Source organism: Coregonus lavaretus, assembly GCF_964263955.1.
Source record: "Coregonus lavaretus genome assembly, chromosome: 18".
NCBI lineage: Eukaryota > Metazoa > Chordata > Actinopteri > Salmoniformes > Salmonidae > Coregonus > Coregonus lavaretus.
Window position 1 is genome coordinate 47,206,133 of NC_140005.1, and position 20,561 is coordinate 47,226,693.

At 44.0% G+C, this 20,561-nt stretch overlaps 1 protein-coding gene across 1 annotated transcript in view; it reads left to right on the plus strand.

Moving 5' to 3' along the window:
• Window positions 1-11,308, plus strand: part of zfand3 (zinc finger, AN1-type domain 3) — a 42,393-nt gene extending 31,085 nt beyond the window's left edge. Inside the window, exons 4-6 of the mRNA XM_084181760.1 lie at window positions 1,725-1,793; window positions 4,331-4,501; window positions 11,153-11,308. Coding sequence (XP_084037886.1) covers window positions 1,725-1,793; window positions 4,331-4,501; window positions 11,153-11,307 — 395 coding nt within the window. The 3' untranslated portion in view covers window position 11,308. The remainder of the gene's footprint in view (window positions 1-1,724; window positions 1,794-4,330; window positions 4,502-11,152) is intronic.
• The last annotated feature ends 9,253 nt before the right edge of the window (window positions 11,309-20,561 follow it).

A 20,561-nucleotide genomic window follows, 5' to 3' on the forward strand; every position in this document is an offset into this window, starting at 1 on the left:
AAAGATACATCGTAAAAATCCAAATAACTTCACAGATCTTCATTGTAAAGGGTTTAAACACTGTTTCCCATGGTTGTTCAATGAACCATAAACAATTAATGAACATGCACCTGTGGAACTGTCTTTAAGACACTAACAGCTTACAGTCTGTAGGCAATTAAGGTCACAGTTATGAAAACTTAGGACACTAAAGAGGCCTTTCTACTAACTCTGAAAAACACCAAAAGAAAGATGCCCAGGGTCCCTGCTCATCTGCGTGAATGTGCCTTAGGCATGCTGCAAGAAGGCATGAGTACTGCATATGTGGCCAGGGCAATAAATTGGAATGTCCGTACTGTGAGACGCCTAAGACAGTGCTACAGGGAGACAGGACGGACAGCTGATCGTCCTCGCAGTGGCAGACCACGTGTAACAACACCTGCACAGGATCGGTACATCCGAACATTACACCTGTGGGACAGGTACAGGATGGCAACAACAACTGCCCGAGTTACACCAGGAACGCACAATCCCTCCATCAGTGCTCAGACTGTCCGCAATAGGCTGAGAGAGGCTGGACTGAGGGCTTGTAGGCCTGTTTTAAGGCAGGTCCTCACCAGACATCACCGGCAACAACGTCGCCTATGGGCACAAACCACCGTCGCTGGACCAGACAGGACTGGCAAAAAGTGCTCTTCACTGACGAGTCGCGGTTTTGTCTCACCAGGGGTGATGGTAGGATTCTAGTTTATCGTCGAAAGAATGACCGTTACAACGAGGCCTGTACTCTGGAGCGGGATCGAGGTGGAGGGTCCGTCATGGTCTGGGGCAGTGTGTCACATCATCGGACTGAGCTTGTTGTCATTGCAGACAATCTCAACTCTGTGCATTACAGGGAAGACATCCTCCTCATGACATGACCCTCCAGCATGACAATGCCAACAGCCATACTGCTCATTCTGTGCCTGATTTCCTGCAAGACAGGAATGTCAGTGTTCTGCCATGGCCAGCGAAGTGCCCGGATCTCAATCCCATTGAGCACGTCTGGGACCTGTTGGATCGGAGGGTGAGGGCTAGGGCTATTCCCCCCCTAGAAATGTCTGGGAACTTGCAGGTGCCTTGGTGGAAGAGTTGGCTAACATTTCACAGCAAGAACTGGCAAATCTGGTGCAGTCCATGAGGAGGAGATGCACTGCAGTACTTAATGCAGCTGGTGGCCACACCAGATGCTGACTGTTACTTTTGATTTTGACCCCCCCTTTGTTCAGGGACACATTATTCAATTTCTGTTAGTCACATGTCTGTGGAACTTGTTCAGTTTGTCTCAGTTGTCGAATCTTGTTATGTTCATACAAATATTTACACATGTTAAGTTTGCTGAAAATAAACGCAGTTGACAGTGAGAGGAAGTTTCTTTTTTTGCTGAGTTTAATTATCTACAATTCAACAAATTTAACTGTAAAACTGCGTTGTCTCACTTCTAAACAGGTGACTCTTTCCAAACTTAAAATGTCTCTAGATGTAGGGATTGACATGACATTTTAGGGCCACAAAACATCAGTCTATTAAATACCTCCAAGAAGAATACATGAAAAAAAGAAAATACATCTAAGATAGTCAATAAATAACTACATTGCATCACGCCTTGACCCTCCTTGTCCATCAGTCTGCTCTTTGTAGTTGATGGATTGTACTAACCACAAGTCTCTCTCTTCCTTTCTTCTTTTTTTCCCTTTCTCTTCCAGAAGTCTCCAGCACAGACACAGCCCACGGCACACTAGTATCCACCCCCACAAAACGGCCCTGCAACTCAGGTAGCTATGGTTCGATGGACCTAACACTGGTTTCTGTGTCAGGCGCTGTGTTCCCACTACGGGCCTGTCAACTCCACTTAACGGAGCCGGAATGGAGTGAGACTAGTGTCGGAGGGAATTGGAATCAACCACTGTTAATTGATCCAAAATGGCAGAATTAATTGACCCGATAGGTAGACTGTAAATTGAAAGCAATAATGGGGGATATGGGAAAAGTAGGCTACCTCACATTTGTTAGGTATTTTTCATTAAGTATATTCCCTACGCAATTGAAACTGCACACGCACTTCAGTGAGCAAGTAAGTGAAGTGACCATAGATTGTATTTGGGTATTGCTTAGGCTCTACAGTCTTATGTAATATGGCTGCAATATTTGACCTTTCCATCTTATTAAGGTTGACATTAAGGAGTGGACATGCGTTCAAGCGCACACCCACACACACTTGTCAGCGAGTCTTAAACGGCTAAGGGACCCCTCTTCCCCTGCCTGAGATCACGTGTTTCTACCATCCATTGAGGGCTGCGTTGCTAAAAAGAAGACCGATTTTAAAAAGGCAGAAAGACTGGAGATAACAAAGGGAGTCTCCATCCCAAATTGCACCCTATTCCCTACATAGGGCACACAGAGAGATTCCATAGGATAATGGGCGTGGAGGAATTGATCGCGACTCACAAAGATTCGCCGGTCAACTTGGCCTAGTTGTCAGAGATTTATAGAGCCGAGATCTTTGTTCCACAGCCGAAACAGGGAGGAAAGAAAAATCACTGGGATTGTGGAGAAAAATCCTGACCTAAAACTGACTACTGGGCAGATGTTTGACTCATTTCTTCAGCGGCAGCCATTTTAACTAAAGTAATGTATGGGTATTGTTGTCTGTTATTTTGTTGTAGAATGTGATTGGGGAAGTGCTTTAATTAGCCCAATGCAGCATTTCTCAAACCTCTCCTTGGGGACCCTCAGCTGTTCCTTGTATTTGATGTATTACAGAGGTAGCACACCTGATTCAACTTATCATCAAGCCCTTGACTAGCTATTTCAGGTGTGTATTCATTAGTGTAAACCATTGCAAAAACTTTTGCAACAGAACGTTTTGCCACAAATAAAAAGGATTATTGGAGTTCAGGTTAGTTTTGGCCCGTATTCTTTTGTTTGGTTCCTAGTGAATACATCCCAGGTGTGCTAATTCTGGGCTACAACAAAATTGTGAAATGTCTGGGAGTCCCCAAAGAGAGGTTTGAGAAACAATGTCTAATGTATTTGTTAACATGTACAGTGGATTCGGAAAGTATTCAAACCCCTTCCCTTTTTCCACATTTTGTTACGTTACAGCCTTATTCTAAAATTGATAGAATACATTTTTTTGCTTTGTCATTATGGGGCAATGTGTGTAGATTGATTAGGGGAAAAAAACAATTTAATAATTTAGAATAAGGCTGTAACGTAACAAAATGTGGAAAAAGTCAAGGGGTCTGAATACTTTCCGAATGCACTGTAAGTTAAGCGAGAACATATTCTCTTTAAACGACAACCCTGGACACACTAGTGAAGGGCTTTCCGAGTCTTTTCGGTGAGCCGGCTTATTTGGCTCCGTTCACGTAAAAGACCCAGCTCGTTTGGCTCCCAAACGGCGCTTCGTTCAAAATGCTTCAAAATCGCCCAAAACAATTATAATGCATCTCCAATGTAAAGCCCAAAAGGTAGTCTGCCATTGTCAGATCCTGAAATGCACATTCCAATAAATGTTTGTTTCTGCAGTGAAGATTCACCCTCTTAAAATAAAAATAGTCGGTCTAAGGAACATCAAAATCTGTCAGTTTAAGCTGTTATTTGGCATTGGATGCGTCTCAATCTACCGCATCCGTCGATGTCGCACTTCCACATCTGTGGTGAAAGGTGGCAGAGCAAGAGAGGTGTTTGTCAGACCATGAAACATCTCTAAAATCGGTTTCCTCACGAAAACGACTGTAGCGTCTGAACGGATTGACCTATAAACGAATATGACCACTCTATGGAAAGGGGAGACTCCGTTTTGCTCTACGACCCCCACAAGTGTCACGGGAGTCGTCTGAAGGTAAGCGGTACCGGTTTAAAAACATGAATGGAAGTACAGTATGAAGGTAGTTTTGTGCCTACACATAAAAAAGGGTTAAATATGTGTAGAAAATCATATATTTCCTGAGCTTTCTTATAAATTTGATCTCCTAGACTCTGTATAGGACAAACACTTCAAAACCTTATTTCTTACGATTAGTCTTTTTTTGCCATTTATGAATGTTCATTTCAGTGGGCTATAAAGGCCAAATTCAATATTTTATCAAATAATGTTTGTATTTTTTTGTATACCTAAATGGGTAAAATTCAAAATCCAATAGCTAAATGATCCATAGTATGACCATCTTAAAAAAATGCCATATGTCAGCTTAGACGTTCAGAAGGAGCCGTTCGTTTGCGAACGACCCTTCACTAAATCACACCCTTAATGGATCGGTGTGGCCTTTTTTGTGTGTGTTTTCTTTTTGTGTGTGTGTGTGAGCAGCCTCTGAGTCAGAGAGTGATGCATCCCCAGAGAAGAGGGTACGGGTGGGCCACGGGTCTAAGGAGTCGTCATCGTCCCACGGGGCTTCCAAGCAGAAGAGCCGCCGGCGCTGCCACCGATGCCAAACCAAACTGGAGCTGGTACAGCAAGAGCTGGGCTCCTGCCGCTGTGGTCAGTACACACACACGCACTCATAAAAACATAAACAGACATAGGTCTACATATGGGACACTTATACAAACATGCAAGCAAATACAGAGGCTCATATATGCTTACGTTCACACACTCGTTCTCATACAAATGCATGTATGCTAACATTCCTGTGTAGACACACAGTACAGGGCATTCTGAAAGTATTCAGACCCCTTGACTTTTTCCACATTTTGTTACTTTACAGCCTTATTCTAAAATTGATTAAATAAATAACGTTCCTCATCAAATCTACACACCATACCCCATAATGACAAAGCAAAAACACGTTTCTATAAATTTTAGCACATTTATTAAAATAAAAAACAGAAATACCTTGTTTACATAAGTATTCAGACCCTTTGCTATGAGACTCAAAATTGAGCTCAGGTGCATCCTGTTTCCATTGATCATCCTTGATGTTTCTACAAGTTGATTGGAGTCCACCTGTGGTAAATTCAATTGATTGGACATTATTTGGAAAGGCACACCTGTCTATATAAGGTCCCACAGTTGAAAGTGCATGTCAGAGCAAAAACCAAGCCATGAGGTCGAAGGAATTGTCCGTAGAGCTCCGAGACAGGATTGTGTCGAGGCACAGAGCTGGGGAAGGGTACCAAAAAAATTTCTGCGGTATTGAAGGTCCCCAAGAACACAGTGGCCTCCATAATTCTTAAATGGAAGAAGTTTGGAACCACCAAGACTCTTCCTAGAGCTGGTCGCACAGCCAAACTGAGCAATCGGGGGAGAAGAGCCTTGGTCAGGGATGTGACCAAGAACCCAATGGTCACTCTGACAGAGCTCTAGAGTTCGTCTGTGGAGATGGGAGAACCTTCCAGAAGGACAACCATCTCTGCAGCACTCCACCAATCAGGCCTTTATGGTAGAGTGACCAGACCGAAGCCACTCCTCAGGAAAAGGCACATGACAGCCCGCTTAGAGTTTGCCAAAAGGCACCTAAAGGACTCTCAGGCCATGAGAAACAAGATTCTCTGGTCTGATAAAACCAAGATTGAACACTCTGAACTGAATACCAAGCGTCACGTCTGGAGGAAACCTGGCACCATCCCTACGGTGAAGCACGGTGGTGGCAGCATCATGCTGTGGGGAAGTTTTTCAGCAGCAGGGACTGGGAGACTAGTCAGGATCGAGGGAAAGATGAACAGCGCAAAGTACAGAGAGCTCCTTCATGAAAATCTGCTCCAGAGCGCTTAGGACCTCAGACTGGGGCTAAGGTTCACCTTCTAACCGGACAATGACCCTAAGCACACAGCCAAGACAACGCAGGAGTGGCTTCGGTTCAAGCCTCTGAATGTCCTTGAGTGGCCCAGCCAGAGCCCGGACTTGAACCCAATCTAATGTCTCTGGAGAGACCTGAAAATAGCTGTGCACCGACGCTCCCCATCCAACCTGACAGAGCTTGAGAGGATCTGCAGAGAAGAATGGGAGAAACTCCACAAATAGGTGTGCTTTTGTTTAGGCCTCATTTAAGGGAGAAAAAGTGATACTGTTACTTCACTTGCCTCAGGAGCATTTCAACTGGACTGATATTTTGTACTTGACCGCCCCAAAAAGTAATACTGTTTTTAAAAAAACTACTTTGAGCTAATGAACTTGTTTTTCATACAAATGAGACTTCATACTTAAGACTCAACTCGTCAGAGTTAAGAACTTACTCATAAGTTGCTTTACCCTCGTATTCTAGAACTGCAGACCTGGAGGCATAGATTTAGACGGAGGCCTCACTCAAAAATGAAATAGGACACATGGTTGGAGTAAATTCCAGTTTGTAGCTACGTTCCATTTCATTGCAGTAAATTCTTGAAATAAACTGAAATTCCAATGGTAAGTTTTTTTTAATTGCGAAAATGTTACAAGGTATTTCATTTCATTTCCTGAATTGACTGAATTAAAAGGGAATTGACCCCAACCCTGATTGGCCATACCTCAGTTTAGAGACAACTAGAAGGTAGTTGATGGACCCAGATAATCAGCTAAACTAATTTGGTGTTGATTACTTTACTACTGTTTAGCACTAGCATTGTTGACTACCTCTATTTTCATGTTGTCAACAGCAAGTATAAATCAATAGTCTAAATCACTTTGAATGAGCTACCTCTTTAAGGCTTAGCTATATATATCTGATAAATCCACAATCACATTGTTAGTAAGCCTATCATTTCAGCCACTAAGCAGTAATTGTATGCTACTAAATGTGTCATTACTGAAGCCACCGCCTGTGCTTGCGTAGCACTGCTATTTGTTATGACAACGAGTCATTCTAATGATGGCTTAATGACACGTCTCGCTGTTAGTGACTGAATGCTTTGCCGCCAAATTGATGGCACCTTCTGTTAAGCGCTAGCAGCATTTTCACAGCAACTCTTAACTATCACTTGAGAAAGAGTTTTCCCTGCCGTTTGTCAGGAGAAGTACCTCACTTGATCTGTTTATCTATTGGCCGTGCTTTGTTTTGGGCTGTGAATGTTTTTGTGTACAATAGCAATAGCTTTGTCCCTTTATCGTATATTAACCATGCTCTATCTTAAGTTGAAGTTTTGTGTTAACTGTTAACACCAGTAGGTACATATGTTAGCATTTTATATGTCAGAGGTGAGGTGAGGTGTGTGTGTGTACGGTGCATATGTACACACACACACACACACCACTACAGGCACACATATCAGTTACTTTAGTCACCAAATCTCTTTCTCCTCACACTCCCACCAAACTCCCCTACCCCCACTCCCCTTTCGTGTCCATCAGCTGCTCCCTCTTCCACCGTTACCTTCGGCTCCATGCTAGCCCCGCTGTAGCACCACACTACCACATCTTTCTTTATTCATTCCCGTGCACGGCTTAATAATCGCCGCCGCCACTCTTCAATTAAAGGGCGCTGCGGGTGCTGTCGCTCTGAGACTTTAATCAGTGTTTGTCGCTGTCAGGAACATTATGCATATTAATGAATACATTAAGACTCTCAACGTAACTAACGAGTCTCTCTCTCTCTCTGTTAATGAGACTCCTTTCAGCTACCGGGCCTTTGTGGAGGGCTAACACAATGGAGACTCAATGGGGAGGATCGCTGGTGGTTGTGTCTTCACTGGCAATGATACTCCGGCAGCTTAGCTCCTAAGGGCTGATTTTGAGATCAGGGTTGTTTGACTGACAATGATACTCAGGCTGGAGTGTATTGAAGATGGTGGGTGTTGTACCTCCTAATGACTGACTAGAGGTCAGTCCTAGCTCCTTGTATTTTATTTAACTAGGCAAGTCAGTTAAGAACAAATTCTTATTTACAATGGCGACCTACCAAAAGGCATAAGGCCTCCTGCGGGGACGGGGGCTAGGATTCAAAATAAAAATATAGGACAAAACACACATCAAGACGAGAGACGCCACAACACTACATAAAGAGAGACCTAAGACGACAACATAGCATGGCGACAAGACAGCATGGTAGCAACACCACATGACAACAACATGGTAGCAACACAACATGGTAGCAGCATAAAACATGGTACAAACATTATTGGGCACAGACAACAGCACAAAGGCAAGAAGGTAGAGACAACAATACACAAGTGTCAGTAAGAGTGTCCATGATTGAGTCTTTGAATGAAGAGATGGAGATAAAACTGTCCAGTTTGAGTGTTTTTTGCAGCTCGTTCCAGTCACTAGCTGCAGGGAACTGAAAAGAGGAGCGACCCAGGGATGTGTGTGCTTTGGGGACCTTTAACAGAATGTGACTGGCAGAACTGGTGTTGTATGTGGAGGATGAGGGCTGCAGTAGGTATCTCATATAGGGCGAGTGAGGCCTAAGAGGGTTTTATAAATAAGCATCAACCAGTGGGTCTTGCTACGGGTATACAGAGATGACCAGTTTACAGAGGAGTGTAGAGTGCAGTGATGTGTCCTATAAGGAGCATTGGTGGCAAATCTGATGGCCGAATGGTAAAGAACATCTAGCCGCTCGAGAGCACCCTTACCTGCCGATCTATAAATTACGTCTCCGTAATCTAGCGTGGGTAGGATGGTCATCTGAATCAGGGTTAGTTTGGCAACTGGGGTGAAAGAGGAGCGATTACGATAGAGGAAACCAAGTCTAGGTTTAACCTTAGCCTGCAGCTTTGATATGTGCTGAGAGAAGGACAGTGTACCGTCTAGCCATACTCCCAAGTAATTGTATGAGGTGACTACCTCAAGCTCTAAACCCTCAGAGGTAGTAATCACACTGGTGGGGAGAGGGGCATTCTTCTTACCAAACCACATGACCTTTGTTTTGGAGGTGTTCAGAACAAGGTTAAGGGCAGAGAAAGCTTGTTGGACACTAAGAAACCTTTGTTATAGAGCTTTTAACACAACATCTGGGGAGGGGCCAGCTGAGTATAAGACTGTATCATCTGCATATAAATCGATGAGAGAGTTTCCTACTGCCTAAGCTATGTTGTTGATGTAAATTGAGAAGAGCGTGGGGCCTAGGATCGAGCCTTGGGGTACTCCCTTGGTGACAGGCAGTGGCTGAGCCAGCTGATGTTCTGACTTCATACACTGCACTCTTTGAGAGAGGTAGTTAGCAAACCAGGTCAAAGACCCCTCAGAGACACCAATACTCCTTAGCCGGCCCACAAGAATGGAATGGTCTTTGGCCAAGTCAATAAAAATAGCAGCACAACATTGCTTAGAATCAAGGGCAATGGTGACATCATTTAGGACCTTTTAAGGTTGCAGTGACACATCCATAACCTGATCAGAAACCAGATTGCATACCAGAGAGAATACTATAGACATCAAGAAAGCCAGTCAGTTGATTATTGACAAGTTTTTCTAACACTTTTGATAAACAGGGCAAGATAGAAATTGGCCTGTAACAGTTAGGATCAGTTTGATAAAGGACGCACCGTGGCTGCCTTCCAAGCAATGGGAACCTCCCCAGAGAGGAGAGACAGGTTAAAAAGGTCAGAGATAGGCTTGGCGATGATAGGGGCTGCAACCTTAAGGAAGAAAGGATCTAAACCATCTGACCCGGATGGGTTTTTTGGGGTCAAGTTTAAGGAGCTCAGACTCAGTGACCGCCTGCAGGGAGAAACTTTGTACCGGGGCAGGGGAAAAAGAGGGAGGAGCATCGGGGCTAGTCGCATTAGAAGGGGTAGGAGATGAGGAAATGTTGGACGGGCAATTAGGCAAGGCTGAGTCAAATAGGAATCCTGACTTAATGTAGTGGTGATTTTAAAGAGCTCAGCCATGTGCTCCTTGTCAGTAACAACCACATCATCAACATTAAGGGACATGGGCAGCTGTGAGGAGAAGTGTTTATTCTCCAGGTCTTTAACCGTTTTCCAGAACTTCTTGAGGTTAGACCCACAGAGAGAACTGCTCCTTAAAGTAACTAACTTTGGCCTTCCGGATAGCCTGAACGAGAGCCAGTCAGCCTGAGTATGCGTGTGCCGAGCCTTTCGCCAAATGGAGTTCTTGAGGTGGAGTAACTCTGCCAGATCACGGTCGAACCAGGGGCTGAACCTGTTTTTTAATTCTCATTTTCTTTATGGGGACGTTTGTTAACAATAACACTGAAATATCAAAAAAGAAGGTCCAAGCGTAATCGACACAGGGGATCAAGCTGATTCCATACCAATTTACAGAGGCCAGGTCATAAAGGAAGGCTTGCGCATTAAAGTTTTTTAGCAAGCGTCTATGACAAATCAGGACGTAAGGGTTGATTTTTTTATTACATGTTTCATGCGTAGAGTATTGAAGACCGGTGTCGTAGCTTCTAAGGACTGATTTGAGATCCTGCGTTTTATGTACACAGTGGTGTTCTTGTGAGCCGAGTATAATGGCATTAGAAGAATACTTTATTCTCTAATTTTAATTTTAATGTTTTGTTCACAGAATTGCATTAGCTGGGGTTGAAGCTTTACAATGTGGAGATGCATTTGTTGTCTCTGTTCTATTGAATTGGATCTGGCTTTATTGACATATTAGAGAAAATGTATGCCGCTATAGCTAGCTAACTTGGGAACGAGGTCTGGGCCCAATTTATCTTTTGAAAGAATTTGAAAAAGTACCCCGTCCTACACCCTTGCTCCCCATCTCCTCTCTTATTCTCCTCTTATCTATTCACATCTTAATTTAATCTTCTTTGTCCCCCTTTCTTGCCCATCACCATTAAAATATGTAGCCTAACAACAAGTGTGCTCCCAAACAGGACAAAATTATGCCTTAAAAATCTGGGGGAGGGCCAGAAAACGAAGGGAGTTTTTTAACTATTGGTGCAACGACACATCTGTCAACCAATTGAAAAAGGAGAACCACGTTTCTCCTGCCTCATTTTCTCCCCACTCCACCACTCCCCTATGTTGAAGAATGCATTTAATGTATTTAGGTTTGGAAGCGTCCTTGAGGCGTCCGCATGCTTCCCAGCCGAAACAGTTTGGGAGAGTTTGTGCATATATTATGACGACATTTTGTGACGTTTTTGTTCGTTTTGGACTTTGGTGAGGGTATACGAGCATACTCGTTCGGCTAAGAGCATAGTCAGCACCTCTTCAATGTTTTTGGGTGTGTGTCAACTCATGCTTTTTGAGCTATATCAAAGTAGAAAACATCTCACTTTCTCTTTCTCTCCACCAGGCTACGTGTTCTGCATGCTCCATCGGCTGCCCGAGCAGCACGACTGCCTCTTTGACCACCTGGGGCGTGGGCGCGAGGAGGCCGTCCTCAAGATGGTCAAGCTGGATCGCAAGGTGGGCCGCTCATGCCAGCGCATCGGTGAGGAGTGCTCCTGAACACCCCCCCCCCCCCCCCCCCCCCCCCCCAACCAACCCCAACCCCAACCCCGACGATGAGAGCGAGGAAGAGGAGAGAAAGAGACTGCGTTCCAATTCGTCCACCTTTATCCAGAAATGTGCAGTTGTACAGTCCCCGTCATGGATTTATGAAAAGTATAGGATTGGTGTAAAGCATTGGCTGCGTTGTTAAATCAATGTGAGAAAGTGTGTAAGTGGAGACTTCAGGGAAAAGGTGGCAAATGGGGACGCAGACAAATACACGCTTTATATACACTTTTGTCCCCAGTGCCCCTTTTTGTTGTGACTATGCTCTTACCTCAAATAAGCAGACAAAGCACTGCTAATTTTCGCGCCCCGGCAAGGGACTGCTAAAGCCACCTATCTGTCACTTCCCTGTCTGCCAACCTCATAATAAAGACCAGAGCCCCCTTATTTCATCACTTCTACCACAGAGTGGGATGAAGTTACCCCATAGACACTGATCTAAGGTCCGTTTTTAGTTCAGGTCAACCCAGTGATTAAGGGTATGATGCAAGGCAGGTTAAGCTGATCTTAGATCTTTACCAAAGGGGCACCTACCACCCCAAGACATCTCTTGAATCCCTCCACTGTTTTGTGTTTTTGACCTATGACTTTTGAGGGTGTCACACCCACCACTGCTTCTCAGCCTTAACCCCTCCCACCTCCAGGTCAGGGACATCCCTGTTCAGAAAAACTATACCCCTCCTCTGCTTATTGCTACTGTCCCGATCATCATCATCACCACCACCACCTCAGGTTTTGGGAGAATCCAATTAGAGGGTGGAGAGGCGGGGGGGTTGGACTATTGCAAAGGCCAACCCAGCCCAACTCCCTTACCCCCTCCCTTTCTGACCTGCCTGCCACTGTTGACACAGCAGCCATTTTCTGTAACTTGGGACAGAGAACTTTCTTTCTTGACAACAGGCACCGATCGCCCTCCCAGTTAGGGGGGTTGGATTCAAAATGGATTGGTCTGTCTGTCAGGGATTTAATCCATCTCGACGTGTGAGTTTTAGTCGCTATGGAGACAGAAAACATACTCCTTGAGATTTCCTTTGGCCATGACGATCATGCTGATACGGGTGCTGGCCAAAGATAAACTTCTAAGATGATGACATGGACACAGAAACAAAGAGCTGTCACGAGACTGTTCTGTGCCTCCATCGGAATCTGGTGCCCCCTGCACAGTTCACGCACAAACACACTTTTACGAACATGTCCGTGCGCAGAGCACAAGGACAGTTAAGCAAAATCAAGTGGACTGTGCTGACTTGGTGGATAACCTTTGAAAAAGTTATTCAGTAGGACGCTCATGGGTGTTCAGGTTTTGCTCGATATAACCCATAATGTCTTAGCCATGGACTTCATTTCCCATCAGCCCCCAATGTTTGAAATGTTTGAAATGTTTCTGTGACGCCTCTGCCTCTCGATGCCAACCCCGACCCCTCAGTGGGATTCTAACGCTCGCTTTCTCACACACTCTTCTCCCTGCCCTTGCCCGTCGCACACCACTATCTCTCTCCCCCTCTCCTTTCCTTTCACTCTCTCCATTCCGTTCCCAGACAGCATGTCTCGCTCTCACCTTTCTCTCCATTAATCCTTCCCTCTTTCATTCTCATTTCTCCACAGTATTGATTTTCTCAATTGCTCTCTCTCAAACACACACCCTCTTTCTTTCTTGCCAAAGAGCGAACACTGAGTGAGAGGTTGTGGCCAGGCCATAGGTGTGGCTGTGAGGCTACAAGCAGAGCGCGGAGGAAAAATTTAATAGTCGCAAAGAATATCCTGTATCTTAAAGAAAAATCCTTATTTAACACACTTTTTGCTTTACATTTTTTATTTTACTTACACATTAGCTTAGTGCTGCATTTTATAACAAATTACGTAAGAAAAAATGGATAAGAGAATTCTGTAGCCTTCGTTTCCATTGTTTTCTTTTGTTCCCTTTCTTTTTTTGCTGAAAAATTAAAAAATAAACTGGATAAGAGGTGGTGTAGTGTGGTCAATGTCTCTTATGTCTGCGGGAGAGATGGATGGAGGGAGGAGCATGAACGAGCACTGGGCCGCATTCAGCAGGGCAGAACTTTAGGTAGAAATATGCAACGCAGAACGAACATGCCTCTGTTGTCAGCTCTTGTATGAATGTGCGTACATCCTATTTCAACGGCGCGTGTGTATGGTGTCTGTGCAGTCTGCACACATTCGCACATTTAACAGGTCGTTTGCTACTTAGCGGTTGATGGTTGCTGGCACTGTGCGTGCTGTTGGCTCTGTTCCAATGTTAGCTGTAGTAGAGTTTTATGGTGATGTAAGTAGCTGTTTATTGGCCGCAGTATACCCACTTGCAGCTGTTCCAAATTACTGAAAGTATTTGTTAAGTGTGTGTGTGCGCATCTGTCTGTTGTATCCGTTTGAGTGTGTGTATGCATCTACGTGTGCCCGCGTGTTTTCGTGTATGGAGATTTTTACAAACAGGCAACGTGGGTGTTTGATGCCAGCGCATGTCTGTCTTGCGGGCCTCATATCCACTAATTAGTGTTTTCAAAAAAAGAGAACCTATGTATGATCAAAAGGTGGCTTCAATAAACGGCAACATTGGCCAGCAGCCAACAGCAAGCACATGGGCAGAATTTGTAGTACTCCAGTATCCCCAATTGGGATAAGAGATGCTTAGCCTACCAATATGCCAAGTTGCCTGCACACATAGCCTAGTTACATTTCTGCCATATTGCCTATCTCGGTTTAAGGTTGGTATCCATTCTATTGGAAAGAAATCTGAAATCCAGATCATTCATTTGATCTTGTCCATAATCTTCAGAGCTTATTTTCTGTTAATTCTTACGTCTGAACACTGTTATTACCACTGTGTGTGAGAGTGTAGCCTATGAGTATGTGTGTTTGTGTGTTTGGTTATTAGGAAATGTGATCTGTAACTGCCAGTGGCTCAATAGCGGTAAAGGGGGATTTGAGGAAAAAGTGCTGTTGAAGACAGGGTGAAGACTAATCCGTTTACAGCACAACAAACAAGGACCCCTGTCATTTAGCTGGGTCTTGGTCGGCCATGCAAATGTAATCCATACAGAATATTGGATATCTTTCTTGGATATCTTCACACACCCAATTTAACCTCCAATTTGGTTTAATGGAAGGTAATTGAACACAAATGGTTTTTGGAATGCGCAATTTAAGGCAGTTTATAATCTACAAAATTGTAGAGTTTGAGAGTGAGTGTGTGTGTGTGTGTGTACGTACACAGGCGGCCTTAGCTATGTTTCATAGGTTTTAAATTAAGCTAGGGCCCACACTGACCGTTTTAACGCTAAACGTATGTTAGCCACTGATTCAACAGCTTTATAGAAATGAAACACTTATATGAACAAGGTATTTTTAAATGTCAGATAATAATAATCACAGCAGTTAATTTACAGGTGGTAATGTCGCTTAGGGGTGCCCTTCAATGCATTTTAAAAAGAGGCCCCAAATCGCTAGGTCCGCCCAGGTGTACACAAGTGTTCCCTTAAGACTTGAGGTGGACACAGTAGTTGGAGTCTGATTCATTTACTAATGCAATAGAAGGGCTGATATCCGGGCAGCGAGTAAAACCCAAGCATATTAGACTTATATTAGATTCCAGAACAATTATCCCAAAAGCATGGGTTCAGTTACATCTTAGACACATTATTACCCACAGCCCATTTCAGCACTAATGATGTCAGTGATAGCCAGTCAATCAGCAAAGTGTATGATTAGTCATCTACTGTTATAATAATCCTTTATGGCACTTAGCAGATGCTTTTAACCAAAGCAATTTAGAGGTGGTTTCCTGGACACAGATTAAACCTAATCATGGACTAAAAAAGCATTTACAATGGAGATTCTCCATTGTTTACTTTTTATTCCAGTACTATGCTTAATCTGTGTCCAGGAAACTGCCCCTTACAGTACAGTGGGTGAATACATTTTTTCTGTTCCCTGCGGGAATTGAAACCACAACATTGGCATTGCAAGCCCCACGCTCTTACCACGCTCTCAGGACTATTAAAATCTGTGTAAACGATAGCCAACCTGTTTTTAGTTTCGTTAGATGCTTTTTGCGGGTATTTCATTCTGTGAGGATGGCGAAGATATCTGAGACGGCATTAAAAGGCCCCTTAGTGCACTGATAAGTATTGAAAGTGTGTTGTCCCAATTGGCACCCTATTCCCTATATAGTGCACTACTTTTGACCATATAGGGCTCTGGTCAAAATAAGTGCACCATGTAGGGAATAGGGTGCCATTGGGACACAGACAGCAAGTGATTCATGGATGTAACATTTTGTGATGTCATTGTATGTAATGTCTTAGGACAGTTTTCCCAGACACCGATTTTTTTTAAATCACTTCTTGGTTCAGAATTGGTCATATTAATCCAGGAAACTGGTTCTAGTATGGAAGCCCAATATCCAATTTTTGGCACAGTAGCCTTTAACCAGACATTTCCAAACACATATAAACGTCTATATACCAATTTGTCAACCATACAATTTCACTGATAATCTCACTTATCTCCATACCAAATTTACTTTAACTCTTTTCCTCCCACATAGGTTACGTAGAAGCAGCTCTCCCACCTGTAGACCCGTTGATATTTAGGTACGTTTAAGAGAAAATCGATAGCGACGGCCGAAGAATCCCAGTGCACCTATTAATATCAGTCTGGTTTTTTCTTGTGACCTTCCATGCCGCTGACAGTACAGTTTCTGAACTACCTTCAATAAAGCATTACAATGAATTAATCTTTGAGGCATTAGCGATGAATACGAGGTTCCTGCAGAGTCTGTGAAACAGGCAGGCATGGGTGACAGAGGTGGTAAGGTTTCAACCCGTCATGACTGGACAGTGTAGGCCTGTCACTGGGCAAAGACAGGTGGAATCAACATTGTTTCCATGTTATTTCAACCAACATTTTCAGTGTGATGGAATTGTTTCAACAGAAGACTAATTTGATTTTCGAAAAGTCATTAAAGTTCAAATATTTTGACTTGTTTCAACCCAACTTTTAACCATAATGCAATGACATGTCTCAATGTTTTGTTTATTTCACAAAGAATTCAGGTTGTGTTTGTGTTAAATGATTGCAGGTGTGAGTGTGACCAGCACATCCACCTGTTATCTTAAATAATGACTGCCCCTAAAAACCAACTAATTCCTTTGAAAACAGCTTATGTGGCATCAATATTAGTCAGAAACATTTATTCTAGTGTGAAAATTGACAAAGTGTAAATAGGATAATTTTGGTCATAAAGTCAGTCTCGTCTTGAATGGAGTTTGGAACTTGAGTGCGTCACAACGAGTAAATTAAGGTTGAGAGAATGCCAAGAGTGTGCAAAGCTATCATCAAGGCAAAGGGTGGCTACTTAGAAGAATCTAAAACCTAAAATATATTTTGATTTGTTTAACACTTTACTCCTGAGTGGCGCAGTGGTCTAAGGCACTGCATCGCAGTGCTATCTGTGCCACTAGAGATCCTGGTTCGAATCCAGGCTCTGTCGCAGCCGGCCGCGACCGGGAGACTCATGGGCGGCGCACAATTGGCCCAGCGTCGTCCAGGGTAGGGGAGGGAATGGCCGGCAGGGATGTAGCTCAGTTGATAGAGCATGGCGTTTGCAACGCCAGGGTTGTGGGTTCGATTCCCATGGGGGGCCAGTATAAAAAAATATGTATTCACTAACTGTAAGTCGCTCTGGATAAGAGCGTCTGCTAAATGACAAAAAAATAAAAATAAAAAAATGATTTCATAGTTTTGATGTCTTCACTATTATTCTACAATGTAGAAAATAGTAAAAATAAAGAAAAACCCTTGAATGAGTAGGTGTGTCCAAACTTTTGACTGCTACTGTATATATATTTATATATAATGGTATCCCTGTGTTGTGTGCATTCCATTCTGGTACCCAGTTCATGTCTCCATTGACCCTATCCTAGAAATGGTAAAGACAAATGTGATGCTTTAGTCTTGAAAGGTAGGTGCATTGTCTTAACTCTTTGTTAGACCCGACAAGATAAGCCTATATACATGAAATACAGCTCCCATCCATTGACTAGTCTAGGAGAGAGGCCATAATGATAAATGTCTATTCTCTCTTTGACCTTGTTTTTCTACAGGGAAACTAGTGTCTCCTATACACAATTATCTATGGGGATACAAATACAAACTCTGGTAGGAACCAAAATGAAAGGAACTCTGTATGTCATCCCCAATACACACAAGCGTACACACCCGCCCACTTATTTTTCCCATGTCTGTCAACCCCATGTCTGTCGACTGCACCACAACCACTGCAGGGGTAATATTTATCCAAACAACATTTACTTATTAATTTGTAGTTCTTGCAGGCGGCGCACTGCTGTAAGGCCTCCTTTATTCTACTGTCTGGGTGGCTGCCATCATTGATTTTCCTGTCTCTGTCTCTTAGCACGAGCCAAAGCCATTTGTTTGCTTTGCAGCGGTTCTCTGCCTCTCTCCTTTTTCTCTTGATGGCAGAAAGTTCTAGGTCATCTGGTTGGGTGTCCAGAGCTCTGAGGGTCTGGTTGAATAGAACAGTTTAGAGCGAGGAGGGAGAGCAGGACAGCCAGATAATGTCAAGCAGCCTGTGTAGCCAGCCCAAGTGAGCTTGAGTAGATGGATAGTTAATCCAAATTACTCCTTGAAAACAAATGTGTCTATGGGACAGAAGAGAATGCTTTGGGACACACTTTGGGTTTATTTACTTTGGCCACTGCTTCCAACAGCAACTGCTTTGTAATTGAGTGAACTATGCCTTTTAAGACAGCGCTCTAACACACTGGTCCTGGGAGCCCACAGGGTGTGTGCAGGCTTTTGTCCCAGCCCAGTACTGATACACCTGCTTGAACTAATCAAGGGATTGGTGATTTGTTGTTTAGCGAAACGGTGTGTTGGCTCTTTAGCTCCCTCGAACCATAATGTTCTAGATAGTAATGTAACGAATAGAGCTTACATGATGCCCAATGGCAGAGGTGCATAAATATGGTGGAATTCAGATATTACATTACTATCCAGAGTTTTTAAACCATGGTTCAATGCGCCAATATTCCGCTGTCTTGGAGCTAGAATTGGGATCATGTATACCAGTGCAGGCTGGTGGGAGAAGCTATAGGAGGACAGGCTCATTGTAATGATTGTAATGGAATTAATGGAATGGAGTTGAACATGTGGTTTCCATATGTTTGATACCGTTCAATATATTCCATTCCAGCCATTACAATGAGCCCGTCCTCCTATAGCTCCTCCCACCAGCCTCTAATGAAGTAGACTGTGCTAATACCGATACCAAAAAAGGGAACAATGTACAATACGGCAAACATTTTTGGTAAGTACATGGGGCCACCATGTTAATGCATGTCTGCTATTGTACCGACAATCACGTCTGTTCTACAAAATATTTATATGTTTACATTTTGTTACGTTTCCAGCCTTCTAAACAGACCCCAAAAGTGACTACTGGGGGACAAAGGTGCTTCAGTCAGGCGTGAGACAGGGCAGGTATACATACATTTGTCTTGTTTGCCTTTCCCTCCCCGTGTGATTTTACACTCGTAAATGTCGCCACGGATGGGGCTAGTTAATGGAAACCCGGGGTTCCAGCCTACACGCGCCCATACGCATCAGCCCATCATCCATTATCCCGCTGTGAAAACCTGCGAACATTAACGATCCGCCCGCACCTGATTTCCCCTCCTGTGTGTGTGTGTGTGTGTGTGGAGTCGCTATCTCTGCTTTCTCGTGTGGGAGCTGCTCCTGGGTAAACGAAAATCAACCGGCCCACCCAAACTAGACCCCATCACACACACAAAAATGCAGGCATACACACACACCACCCCCTCCCCACTCAATGTCTTGTAACCCCCTCAGCCCAACACCCCCCAGCCTTCTAACACACCTATCTCCCTTTATGATCCGCAGAATCGGTCTCACAAGTCCCCCAGACTTGGAGGGGGGTTGATGGTGTCTGTGAGGAAACCAGCGCTCGTCTGTCAGAAAGCGGTGACAACACAATCTCTCAGCCCACCCCGGATTCCATTACCCGGCACAGTGATACAATTCCTGTAATGACACCCCAGCTCTATCTCATCTCCCAAAAGGTTCAGATAGAAACATAAATTCCTGTTTGCCGGAGCGCTAGCGCCTAATTGCTAATTGCTGTAATCTCACATTACAGGCAGCAGGCGCTAACAAATAGCATGGTCAGGGTGGGAGGGGGGCAGAAACTACGTAAATGAATCTCTCACCGCCCTATCTGGAATGATCCACGGTATCGGACACCTTGATCCGGTTTGAAAGGACACAATAGCCATGTGACCTTCACCATTCAAGGCATGGCATGGTAGTGAATGTTTGGCCGACGTATGATCGTTTTTGGTAGAAGATGCCTTTGGCACAGAGCTAGGATCCCTACCCGAATTCTAACCTGGACCATTGGTTGTGGGGTAACCTAATGTAGCAGGCGTAAAATAAACGCCTGAGCGGAGTCCCCACATCTGGCTTTCAGGGGATGTTGTATCGGTTAAATACTGTATCACTGAAAACCGGAAACATATAGCTATAGCATCTCTTGAAACTATCCCACAGGTTCGCCAGTCCAAGAAGGTTGTGTGGTGATCCATCACCAGCAGGTCTGTTGTCTGACTTTGCTTCTTTTGTCTAACATCCATATCTGATATTGTCCTGTTATATCTTTGACAATCTGGGTTTGCTTTGGCAGTTCTGTTTTTTTAAATGTAAATGTGGGAGGACTCCACCTCGTTTGTGGAGCAACTGCACATGAAACAGCTGTAAGCTTATAGCCACAAGAAACGTACGCTCACGCCTTTCGTCTTTGGATTGATAATGTTGTCTTTAGACAAAAAAACATGGATTTGTCTCAACAAATAATAAATATGTATAGAAGCAGGAGCGTCGGGAGGATCATCAAAGGTGTCAATGCCCCTAAACTGGCACACATCGTCCTGATCGGATAAGTCATAGAGGGACACTTGGAGTGGTTGGTTCAAAAGGACACGCTGGTGCGAGGAATTGGAGACAGCAGCAGCTCTGTCCCTCTAAGGTGTTGAGGGCACACCCTTTTTAAATCAGCATACCAGTAAAAGGACAATTTCTCACATAGGAAGAATTCCAGTTCACAAAAACCTAGTACCTGCCAATACCTGCACTCTTACCATGGGTCTCCT